Source organism: Crinia signifera, chromosome 1 (genome assembly GCF_055691185.1).
Source record: "Crinia signifera chromosome 1, ASM5569118v1, whole genome shotgun sequence".
In the NCBI taxonomy this organism is placed as follows: domain Eukaryota; kingdom Metazoa; phylum Chordata; class Amphibia; order Anura; family Myobatrachidae; genus Crinia; species Crinia signifera.
Window position 1 is genome coordinate 266,585,998 of NC_139217.1, and position 13,400 is coordinate 266,599,397.

Below are 13,400 nucleotides of genomic sequence, written 5' to 3' on the forward strand. Positions count from 1 at the left end.
GGAGAGATAAACATCCAGCCAATCAGCTCCTTACTGACTTTTTTCAAACACAGCCTGTAACATGGCAGTTAGCAGGTGATTGGCTGGATGTTTATCTCTCCTTATCACACTTGCATTTATCTCTTTTTAAGGCTTAGTACATCTGCCCCTATGAAGCAGGTGTATTAAACCTGGTAAGAGATTAAATAAAAGGTGATTACGCACCAGCCAGTCAACGCCGAACTGACATTTTTCAAACAGCTGATTGGCTGATGCATTATAACCTTCAACTTTATCTCTTCACCAGGCTTAATACATCTGCCCCTATGTTATTACTTGCATATCACCCTAATATTACTGTGCTATATCATTTATCTTGTTTGGTAGGTGAATTTTTACCATGACCGCACAAAGATCATCTTAAGCAGAGGACAGAAGTGTTACCTACTGAGTTTCATTGACCAAGACAGACAGAGCTGTACCGTGCCGCTATCATCACTGCAAAGCAGTTGTCCTCCACTCATAATTCAGCGGCTGGAATATGCCCTAAAATTGCTGCAAAGCCTGCAATGTGATTAACCAATCCACAAAGACAACAGAGTCATGATATAGGAAACACACATTTCTGACAGGTTTCATGGGACTGTCACATTTAGTTACAATAATATGGTAACCATTGAAAAGGAACAAGGCATGTTATGAAATGTGGGCACCTGTAAGTGAATGTAGCTGCGGAACAGGTTATGGTCTAGCAGGGACGTAGTGAAAAAAACATTTCATTAAAATTGTATACTGCAGCTGCCAGGATACACATGTCAGCCTGATGGTTGTAAGAAGAGATGCAGCTCAGTCTGGTTCTGGGGAGTTTTAGATTTGCATCAAATGAGAAAAATAAAGATTCTGGAGTGTAATGTAGCCAAACAGATTTAGCACTGGATCCATGTTCTACTTTATACCAAAGAGATCTTTTGTAATCAATAAAGGTCATTATCAAGTTTGTAAAACACTCAACAATGCATACTTCCTCATTGTGTGCAAATGTACATGTTTGTTCCCTGAATGTATATTGCTCATATTCTAATTTTAAAAACTGCTGTTAAAAAATCTATTGACTCCTACTTTAGCTGGTACATCTGGAACAGTATATGGTGGAAATATATATATATACTGTATATATATATATATAGCCAAAGTTCTCCTGAGAGAAAGAGTATCTATTACTCAAAGTGTGTCAATGTCATGTGTATAATACTGTGTTCACACTGCCAGTGTGTTGAACACAGGTTTTACCCGGCATTTATATGCCAGGGACTGCAGAGCCGGGCCACCATTCTCAATGATAGGCAAATTCTTGGGTGAAGCAGTTCAACCCGATAATTTGCCTATTAACACTGGGTGTTTTTGCTGTGTGAACGGGTCAACCAGTGTCCCAATACCTGGGTCTCCAACCCGGGTAAAAAGCAGAAATGCTTAGAAAAGGAGCATGGAGTGTGTATGCCCTGCAGCGATGCCGATGCACAGTCCCGTGCATCAGTGTCACCCACAGGGAAAGCCAGTGCTTGGAATGCCGGACCCCACAGGCTCCATTCATCAATTTCTGTCATTCCAGAGCTTGTAGTGTCTGTAGCGAGGGGTGCCTGGGACACCGGTCACCAGGGAGAGGAGGACGGAGAGAATAAAGCCTCCTGGTATGGTCCGGGCATGTAGCAAAAACCGGAACGGTCCGGACCACACAGGGAGGCTGTAATCTCGCCTTCCCCATGTCCCTGGTGATAGCTATCACAGGGACCCCCCAAGACTGGACACTACAAGCTCCAGAATGCAGAGCTTGATGTCGGGACCGACATTCTGGACAACATCTTAGCCATGCCCACCTTCTCACATAAATACTGATGCATACATCTTTGCAAATGTGCCATCTCAAGCCACAAATCTTTCCACTTTGGCATAAATCTATCTGCAGCTGTGGAAATAGAGCTGCACAGGACCAACACAGTCACTGTCTGTCAGTAATTTCCCTGAGGCCCAATGGTGGCAGTATTTTGTGCACCAATTAAATTGTTGGAATGAGGTAATTTTAAGATGCAATGCTTTCAGTATGTATCTTATACAATAGGCACCACTTGCCACAAGTGGTAGGTGCACTTTAACAAAATCATGGTTAGTTAAAGGGTATTTTTTTAGATCTTAATGCTATAAAGTTGTCAAGATAAAAGTAAGCCTCATAATTCTATTAAACCAGATGCAGCACACTAGCACACTATGCATTGTAAAGGTGCATACATACTGTACAAGTTTTTTGACCAATTTCATTGAAAGACATTTCCCTTGAACCCAGTGTCCTGGACGAAAGATGTTGACGAACGATATTGACGGCAGACGAAAGATCTAGCTACAGTTTATAGGCTCTTTTTCAAAAATATCCAAATTGAGCTGTATGCACAGTTGACGAACAATCTTGATGAACAACTGGTGGGTATGCGCATCATCATTCGTCGTTCGTCGCAAATGCACTGAAAGATATTTTGGTACTTGTTTCCTAGCACGGCCACAATCTTAAGTAATCGTGTCCCTTAATTAAGGGACACGATTACCCCGATGGACCCGATTTCTTTTGAAATCAGGTCCATTTTGCCGGCTAGGAAACAAAAATCGGGTGCATCGCGTCGGTCGGGACCATTAACATTGGTCCCGACGCGACCGACGCGATGCCCCCGATATTTCCATTGACTTCAATGTTAAAAAAAATTTTAACATTGAAATCTTGTCGGGAAGTTAAAATATCGGGGGCATCGCGTCGGTCGGGACCATTAACATTGGTCCCGACGCGATGCGACGCGATGCACCCGATTTTTGCAGAGGATTCAATGTTAAAAAATTTTTTAACATTGAAATGGTGTAAAAATGTCAAAAAATGTGAAATGGGTCAATATGACCCATTTCACATTATAAATGTCCCCGTCGTCGCCCCACGATACACGCCAACCCGAAGCGTGGCGAGCGCAGCGAGGCCGCGAGGGGCGGCGGTACGCGTCCTCCGACCTTTTCATGCCCTACTATCCACTAGGGCGTGGAGTGAGAATAGAATAGTGTGGCGAGCGCAGCGAGCCACCGAGCCCGAAGCGTGGCGAGCGCACGCGGATATCTTCACAGTTATACGCGTCCCTTCGCGGGCTTCACAGGTGTCCGTGGCGACGCGGACAGCTGTGAAGCCCGCCAAGGGACGCGTTTACCTGTGAAGGTATCCGCGTCCCCTCGCGGGGCTCGCTGCGCTCGCCACGCTTCGGGCTCGGTGGCTCGCTGCGCTCGCCACACTATTCTATTCTCACTCCACGCCCTAGTGGATAGTAGGGCATGAAAAGGTCGGAGGACGCGTACCGCCGCCCCTCGCGGCCTCGCTGCGCTCGCCACGCTTCGGGTTGCCGTCTATCGTGGGGTGGGGTTCACGCGCTTGAATTTGGGGGGGTTGTGAATTTTTTTCATTCAATCCAATGTAAAATTGGGTCCCAGGGACCCAATTTACATTGGATTTAATGAAAAAATCGGGTGAAAAATCGGTCGGTCGCGTCGATCGCATCGCATGCGACCAAATCGCATGCGATGCGATCGACCCGATTTTTTTCAGCACGATCACCCCGATCTTAATCGGTGTGGCCGTGCTAGGAAACAAGTACCGATATTTTGACCAATTTCATTCAGAATGGCCGAAATTAACAAAGTTGGTCAAAAAATTGTACAGTGTGTATGCACCTTTACACATAATTTATACTGAATATTCCCTCTGTAAACCAGGAATGCTGGCTTGGGTAAATGATATATGAATGTTGCCATCTCAAGCGTAAAATCTTTAAGTGGCAGAATTTCATTCCAGACTCCCGTGCAGTGGCTACTTTGGACTAGTGAATGATGAATAAATTGCTTTTGAAAAGAAGTAGGATGTAATGAAGTGGCACAGCCTTCGCCAGCTGCCATTGACGAGAGCACAGTCCAAATATGTGACATGGCTTTACAGAGATTAGGCCCTTGCTCCTTAAGTGCTACCAGCTCCGAGTAGCATTCCTATCTAAAACATGCTGCAATATACAAGTTCTAGGAATTCAGGTCTGCTGCACTCATCCTGAAATAACCACTGTGTCACTTGGATAACATGTGCCTGGGCTCATTTCTTTATATAAACTCATGTGCGGAGAGCCAGGCGACTGTTCAGTGCTATAAACACCCCCTCATCCACAGGAGCTCTTAAGGATAAAATACCACTTGAGCAGCCTCCTGAAAGGTCCTACCCTTGGCACTAGAATGGCAGTGAAAACAGTGACAATAAAACGTCCCACTGAAATAGTGTTTAGGTTTAGTCATACTATATCTGACATGCAAGTGAATCCACTACCAAAACCTGTTAATTGCTGTCAAGGGGTCAACACCCATTTGCAATTTGTATGTAATCATTTAACATACCTTCCAACTTTTTCAATTGATGAATAGGGACACTCACTCGAAAAGGGGGCGTGGCGTATGCAAATGAAGACGCGGCTTATGCAAGTTTAAGGGGGGACATGCTCAACATGTACAAATATATCAGGGGCAAATATAAGGAACTCTCAAGCACCCTTTTTACTGCAAGAAAGGAATCTAGGACACGAGGGCACGAATTTAGATTAGAGGAAAGAAAATTTTGTTCCCTCAAAAGAAAAAATTTCTTTACGGTCAGAGCAGTCAAACTTTGGAACTCTCTTCCTGGAGAGGTGGTGTTGGCAGATACAATAAATACATTCAAAATAAGGTTGGACAAGCATTTATTGGATAAAAATATCCAGGGGTACTAATAAGAACCATATTCTGTCTTTTACAAGGGATAAGCTATTAAAACGTAGGTTGGACTAGATGGACGCAAGTCTTTATTCAGCCTTATCTACTATGTAACTATGTAAGTTAGACCGCGCCCCCATTTTTGGCCACTGCGCCGCTGAATAGACGCTGGGGACTCCCAACTGCCCCCCCCCCCCCCGCAGCGGGACACTGCCGGCCGCGGGAGGGACCCGAGAACATCCCCAAAAAAACGGGATGTTTCCGCGTTTAGCGGGACAGTTGGGAGGTATGATTTAAGAAAGCTGGGTGCAAACAAATGCTCCCATATTCATTCAGCCATAGGGTCTAATGCAGGCATGTCCAAACTGTGACCCCCCCCCCAGCTGTTGTGAAACTACACATCCCAGCATGCCTTGCCATAGTTTTAGCATTCCCTAATAGCAAAACTGTAGCAAGGCATAATGGGACTTGTACTTTCACAACAGCCACAGTTTGGACATGCCTGGTCTAATGGGTCATACACGGGGGCGATTACAGACCCATTTCTAAATGTGCATATGCATTGGCCAAAATATCATCCATTCGATTGAACAGCCGATATATTGATGCACCATTGGCCAGTGTGTACGAGCGATATATCTGTGAACCGCATCAATCATAGATAAATCACGCTGGCTCTGCAACACAGGCAATGCCCAATATATCTAGAGATATATTGGCGCATCGTGCTGTGTGTACGGCCATCCTGTACAGCTGTGCCAGGAGCCACTGGTGATTGACAGCTCAGTCATCTGATGGATCGGTCCCACGCATCGCTATCCCATGACTAGATCTTGACTGCATGCAGTCAAAATCTAGTCAGATCGCCAGTGTACTCACAAGAGAACACTGGAAAAAAAAGAGAAAACTCTGTAAGGCGCTTGGTGTTTGAGTGAGGGAGGTTGGTATAATTATACGGTCCCCTGCAGCAATTAATGGGGCCCTTCTGTATGGGGGCCCAATTATATAGATATAGGTGATGGGGGAGTAAATTGCGCTAAGGACCGTAGATATAATTTGTAAAAATTTGATGAATGCGGAAAAAATATAATTTAAATAAAAGTTTTATTTTAAAAATCGCTTTTATTTCAATTATATGTTTTCCGCATTCATCTGATTTTTACAAAGCTGTGTTAGACAGTGAAACGTTAACGTTGGCATGAAATCCAGTTTGAAATGCTTGTTAGCTTAAAAATATTGTTTGTGATATAGATTGTCTGATATAGCACTGTGTTACAGGATTCCCAAAACATTAGGCAAAATTATCACGTTTTGAGAGAATTCAGGGAGAGGTAGAAAGGTGTGTGGATCTGATCACACTCTTACAAAATAGAAAAAAGACAGGAAAAGCTATATACAATTCCTGTATGTAAATATGTATAATATACCCTCCCAGACAAGTACAAGAGTGCTATAATGATATCCCCTCCCACTGCTATACAAGCTACCCCTCTAACTGCTGTATAAGCAATCCCTCTGACTACTGTATATATGACACAAATTGAATGTGGTACATAACACACCCAATAAACCAGCAGGTGGCACTAAATTAAACATATATCTTATTTGTGAGGGGATTATTTTGTCAGATCAAAATATCACCAGCTATAACCCAACAAGCATCTTTTCGATTGGATTTTCATGTAATTTTAACACACAAATTTCCTTCCTTTTGAGCACATTGAGTGTATATGTCTTGTATGTCTATGTTTTTACCTCTATTTTTCACCGCAACTGTGATTCCCATATAGTAAATACTGGGAATATTAATGATAGAACCAATAAAAGTTATATATTAAAATTATTTTGATTATCAGTGCGTTCCCCATCAAACAGCCCTTTCCCTCTTCCTCTTAGAGGATCTAACTCACAAATAAAAAAAAAAAAATCTGCTGTTTCCTGTGGTGTCCTCCTTTTAATGTTCAGAGGGAACAGCCTGTTGTTTCTTCCTGTCATGATGCAGGGGGGAGCAGCCTGTGGTGTCATGGCATTATTATTATACAGGGGGAGCAGCCTGTGGTGTCATGGCATTATTATTATTATACAGGGGGAGCAGCCTGTGGTGTCCTGTTTTTTTATGCAAGTGAGCAGCCTGTGGTGTCCTGTTTTTTATGCAAGGGAGCAGCCTGTGGTGTCCTGTTTTTTATGCAAGGGAGCAGCCTGTTGTGTCCTGTTCTTTACGCAAGGGAGCAACCTGTGGTATCCTGTTCTTTATTTATGCAGGAGAGCAGCCTGTGGTGTCCCATTCTTTATTTATGCAGGAGAGCAGCCTGTGGTGTCCTGTTCTTTATTTATGCAGGAGAGCAGCCTGTGTTGTCCTGGTATACAGGGATAGCAGCCTGTGGGGTCCTGTTATTATACAGGGGAGAAGCCTGTGGGGTCCTGTTATTCTATAGGGGGAAAACCTGTGGGGTCCTGTTATTATTATAAGACAGGGGGAGCAGCCTATTGTGGCCTATTATACAGGGGGAGCAGCCTGTGGGGTCCTATTATTATACAGGGGAGCAGCCTGTGGTGTCCTGTTATTATTATAAGACAGGGGGAATAGCATGTGGTGTCCTGATATTATACAGGGGAGCAGCCTGTGCTGTCCTATTATTTTTCATTTTTTTTATTAATACATATTTTTAAAATGAAAAAAACTCCATTAATCGATGCGCTGTTACTTATGTGCCAATGCTCTGGACTTGCCCCCAGGCTAAAAGTTGCCAGCCAGCTACTGCATCCTAGCATGCCTTGCCATAGTTTTAGCATTCCCTAATAGCAAAACTGTGGCAAGGCATGATGGGACTTATTTATTTATTAACAGTTTCTTATATAGCTCACACATATTCCGCAGCGCTTTACAGAGTATAGTTGAACATTCACATCAGTCCCTCCCCCAGTGGAGCTTACAATCTATATTCCCTACCACATGTACATGCGCACACAGACATACTAGGGTTCATTTTATTGGAAGCCAATTGACCTACCAGTGTATTTTTGGGTTGTGAGAGGAAACCAGAGTACCCAGAGGAAAGCCACACAAACAAGGGGAGAATATACAATCTGGTATTGAACCCATGACCTCAGTGCTGTGAGGCGGTAATGCTAACCCTTACACCATCCGTGATACAGTTTCACAACAGCTGTTGGGCCGCAGGTTGGACATGCCTGGGATAAGGGGTCTGCCATAATCTGAATAGCACTTTTTACCAAACTGTTTCTGGTATTCCCCAAATTACGAAATATTATTATGTTTACAATCAATTTTCTTGGGCATTAATAATTGCATTAAGCTTCTTTGGGCTTTGAGCCTGTTTCAGAGATGTTGGTTATCCCGACGGCTTATGTACATATCTGGCATTTTCCGGTCGCAGTGACTCCCAAGTGGCAGCATAATGGAAATGCTCTGGCTATTGGAGGGACGGAAGGAGCAGTAATGGGCAGCACTCCAGAAAACAGATACGTCCTTGCTAGACATACATTTATTTATTTACAGTTTCATATATAGCGCAGCAGATTCCATTGCGCTTTACAATTGTAGACAATGATAAATCGATTCCCGGGGATCCCCCCCCCCCCCTTCTACCTAATAGTGGGCGTGGTCTGTTCAAAAAGTGGGCATGGCTAAGGAATAAGCTTATACATTACAGGTACTCAACTTATATACAAATATAAAAATGCAGTGTGCTCAATTTGCTGTGCAGTGAATTGATGCCATCAGTAGCACTGTGATCACATTAACTTCAGAGAATTAGAAATGATTTACCATGGGACCGATTAACTTTGTGCAAGCAGGTAAACTGATAATTCAGGACATTTTCTAATAAAGCATCCCGATCTAGGAACCACTGTTACCATCACATTACAGCATTTTACAGGTCGAGTATCCCGTATCGTATCCGAATATCCGTTATCCGAATTATTCCGAAAACCATACATTCCAGAAAGTGAAAAAAATATATATATTTTTTCTAAAAACTCACTAGGGACATTTGTAACAGCACTACTGAGGACATGATATGTAACTGGCACTATATATGTACAAGACAATGATTGCTTGGCATTCAAATTCAGTATCTGAGATAGTACACAAATTTAGTTTCATGTTTTGAAACCTTGTTTTTTGAACAAATAACATATATTTGTGTGTATTTTATTTGGTAATAAAATATATTTGTGTGTTTTTTATGTGTTTATACAGCATAAATGCAAGATACTTCAAAATACATAATTGAAATATTAAAATATTCTGAAATACGGAATAATCCGTTATCCAAAATTCTCCTGGTCTCGCGCATTTTGGATAAGGGATACTATAAATTCTTGTTACAAACATGACACATACATATACACATATACATATATATATATAGATATATATATATATATATCTATATATAGATATAGATATATATAGATATATATATATATATATATATATATATATATATATATATATATATATATAGATGGGAGAAGGACGCAGCACTCCAGACGAATTCTTCAAACAGCAAATAATTTTATTGTGCTCAGCAACGTTTCAACACAGGTATGTATTATCTTCAGGCTCAATACAACAGTGAACAGTAACATCTATATATATCAAACCAAAGTGACGTTTTGCGTAGGAGGCGGTACTCGCATCCTGCCCCCCAACGCATCAGTGTGCAGACTAGGTGTATCATACAGCTGAATCCACTGAATAGGATCAGCTGATGACATCCCTGTCAGATCACTGTCTCCAACACATAGAAAAATAAACAATAGAAAGATTATAACAAGTGACAAATCGGTAAGGTAATAAGAATGTATCGCAATACATATGTAAACAATAGTGACTGGTATTAAGATGAAATGCAACATAAGTATATTGCACCATATTACAAGGACAAAGTGAAATCAAAACAAAATATAAAAACACTCCTAGCAGCATGAATGAACGATGGACCCATGTAGTAACAGAAATGTATCATAGATGATTGAGCGATATCTACTATATGGAGACTATAATAATACATTAGAGCCCGAATATTCGTTAAGACCCGCAGGGGATACTGTATTGAGTCTAGCGATCCAACGTGCCTCACATTTAAGTAGGAGAAGGCCCCGATTCCCCCCCCCTAATCGAAGGGGGAATGTGGTCAATCATCCTATATCTCAATGTGGACAGACCATGTTTAGCTGTCAGAAAATGTCTAGAGACAGGTTGGTCGCTAGATCCTTTACTTATGGCGTTGCGTATCGATGATCGATGCGCTGCCATGCGTTCCTTGAAAGGACGTTCCGTCTTCCCAATATATGTTAATCCACATGGGCAAATAATTTGGTATACAGTAAAAGGTGTATTACAGGTGAGGAGGTGACGTATAGGTATGGCCTTCCCCATATGGGGGTGGTTGAATGATGCCCCTGGTATAAGGAAACTGCATGTGGTACAGGTACAACGAATGCATCCTACTTTACTACTGATATTCCTGGCACTAGCAGGTGAAGCATCTGCTTTAACCAGTATATCACGTAGATTTTTGGATCTTTTAAAGCTAGGTAGCAAGGAGGTTTTGGATACGCCTACCTCTAGGTCTGCCTGTACTACAGGCCAATGATTTCTTACAATTTTAACCGTCTCAGGGCTCTGATGGTTATAAGTTGTTACCCATGGCAATTTTTCCTCCATGGTTTTCAATTGCGGTTTTGTCTGTAGTAGTATCGTGCGATCCATTGCCATTACCTTATTTTTGGTGCCTGAGATAGTACACAAATTTTGTTTCATGTTTTGAAACCTTGTTTTTTGAACAAATAAAATATATATTGTGTGCATTTCATGTCTTTGATGTGTTTATACAGCATAAATGCAAGATACTTCAAAATACATCATTGAAATATTAACCCCTTCCCGACAATTGACGTACATTTACGTCATGGTCGGGAAGTACTTCCCGACACATGGCATAAATGTACGTCATGGATGTAAACTGTCACCGCGTCTATAGACGCGGTGACAGTTTGGAGATGTCTGCTGTCCCTGACAGCAGACATCCCCCCTCGCCGCCCGGGGGGGGCAGGGATGCCCCCCCCGGTCGGCGATCGCTGTGATTGGCTGTTCAAATGTGAACAGCCAATCACAGCTATTTCTGTGTTACCGGCGACAATGCCGCTCGGTAACACAGAAAACGGTGGTGATCGGTGCTGTTAAGTACAGCACCGATCACCACCGATCCGCGGACACCCCCTCCCTCCCACCCGGCAGCACTATGTGCTTACCCGGCACCCGGCAGCCGCTCTCCTCCCTCTGCTATGCGCCGCAGCGCTGCCTCCCCCCTCCCTCCCCCCGCCAGCAGCAGCAGCACTAGGGACAGTGTAAAAATGAAAAAAAAATAAAATGAAATGATTATATATATATATCTATATATATATAGATATATATATATATATATATATGTGTGTGTATGTGTGTATATACACACACACACACACATATATATATATATATATATATATATATATGTGTGTGTGTATGTGTGTATATACACACACACATATATATATATATATATATATATATGTGTGTGTATATACACACATATATATATATATATATATATATATATATATATATGTGTGTATATACATATATATATATATATATATATATATATACAGATAGATATTCCCGACCGAAGACGTATATATACGTCATGGTCGGGAGGTACTTCCCGACCGAAGACGTATATATACGTCATGGTTTTAAACTGTCACCGCGTCCATAGACGCGGTGACAGTTTGGAGATGTCTGCTGTCCCTGAGCCCCGGTCGGCGATCGCTGCGATTGGCTGTTCAAATGTGAACAGCCAATTGCAGCGTTTTCTGTGTTACCGGCGGCTAAGCCGCTCGGTAACACAGTGATCGGTGGTGATCGGTGCTGTTAAGTACAGCACCGATCGCCAGCCCCCCCCCCCTCCCACCCGGCAGTCCCCCCTCCCACCCACCCGGCTGCCGCAGCGCCAGCACCCCTCCCACCCCCCCACCAGCCGCAGCGCCAGACCCCCTCCAAAATCTGGTGAGCAAAATGGGGTCACATGTGGGGGGGTTCCACTGTATTGGTGCTTCCGGGGTCTTGCTAATGCGACATAGCACCCACCATTCATTCCACCACCAAATATCACTCCTTCCCTTCTGAGTCCTGCCATGCACCCAACTGGTATTTTTTGGTCACATGTGAGGCATTGCCATACTCGGGAGAAATTGGGGCACAGATTTTGGCGTGCTTTGTCTCCTTCATTCCTTGTGAAAATGAAAAACTTTGAGCCAGAACTGCATTTTTGTGTAAAAAAGTACATTTTTTTACACAAAAATGCAGATCTGGCTCAAAATTTTTCATTTTCACAAGGAATGAAGGAGACAAAGCACCCCAAAATCTGTGCCCCAATTTCTCCCGAGTATGGCAATGCCTCACATGTGACCAAAAAATACCAGTTGGGTGCATGGCAGGACTCAGAAGGGAAGGAGTGATATTTGGATTTTGCAGCACAGATTCTGGTTGAATGACCCCTGAAGCACCCATACAGTGGAACCCCCCCACAAGTGACCCCATTTTGCAAACTACACCCTTCAGGGAATTCATCTAGGGGTATAGTGTACATTTCAAACCCCCAGGGGTTTCACCAATTTTAATACAACTGAGCTGTGAAAATGAAAAATTAAATTTTTTCATTTGCACAGCCCAGTTGTATCAAAATTGGTGAAACCCCTGGGGGTTTGAAATGTACACTATACCCCTAGATGAATTCCCTGAAGGGTGTAGTTTGCAAAATGGGGTCACTTGTGGGGGAGGTTCCTAACTTTTAGCATCTTATGGTGCCTAGAATCCTACATGGTGCCTAAAAAATAATCTCATAAAAAGGAGGCTCCAAAATCAAGTAGGTGCTCCTTCTATTATGAAGCCTGTGGTTTGGTCACCGTGCACACTAGGGCCACATATAGGACATTTATGAAAACCAAAGAATTGGGGGAATCAATTTTTAGTCACATTTCTCTAGTAAAATCTACTGTGTTCCTTAGAAAAATGTATTAAAATTGAAAATCTGCAAAAAAAATGAAATTTTGAAATTTCACCTACACTTTGTTTTAATTCCTGTGAAACACCTAAAGGGTTAACAAACTTCCAAAATGCTGTTTTGAATACTGTGAGGGGTGCAGTTTTTGAAATGGCATCATTTATGGGGGTGTCTCACATACAAGTCCCTCAAAGTCACATCAGAACTGAACTGGTCCCTAAAAAAATCAGTGTTTGAAATTTTCTTGAAAATTTGAGAATTTGCTATTCATATTTTACGCCTCCTAGTGTCCAAAAAAATGAAAAGGAAGTTGAAATAATGATGGCAACATAAAGTAGACATATGGTCTATGTTAGTTATTAACTATTTTGAGTGGTAAGATTATTTGTCTCACAAGCAGAAAATTTAACATTTTGCAAATTGCTAAATTTTCCATTTTTTTCCGACATTTTGGTATTTTTCACAAAAAAACACAGACTGTATCGACCCAAATTTACCACTAATTTGAAGTACAATGTGTCACGAAAAAACAATCTC

General features: G+C 42.2%; 1 protein-coding gene across 1 annotated transcript in view; it reads left to right on the plus strand.

Annotated features, from left to right (window-relative positions):
- PLK5 (polo like kinase 5 (inactive)) overlaps window positions 1-1,060 on the plus strand; it is a 37,925-nt gene extending 36,865 nt beyond the window's left edge. The window contains exon 15 of the mRNA XM_083183051.1: window positions 367-1,060. Coding sequence (XP_083039177.1) covers window positions 367-558 — 192 coding nt within the window. The 3' untranslated portion in view covers window positions 559-1,060. The remainder of the gene's footprint in view (window positions 1-366) is intronic.
- The last annotated feature ends 12,340 nt before the right edge of the window (window positions 1,061-13,400 follow it).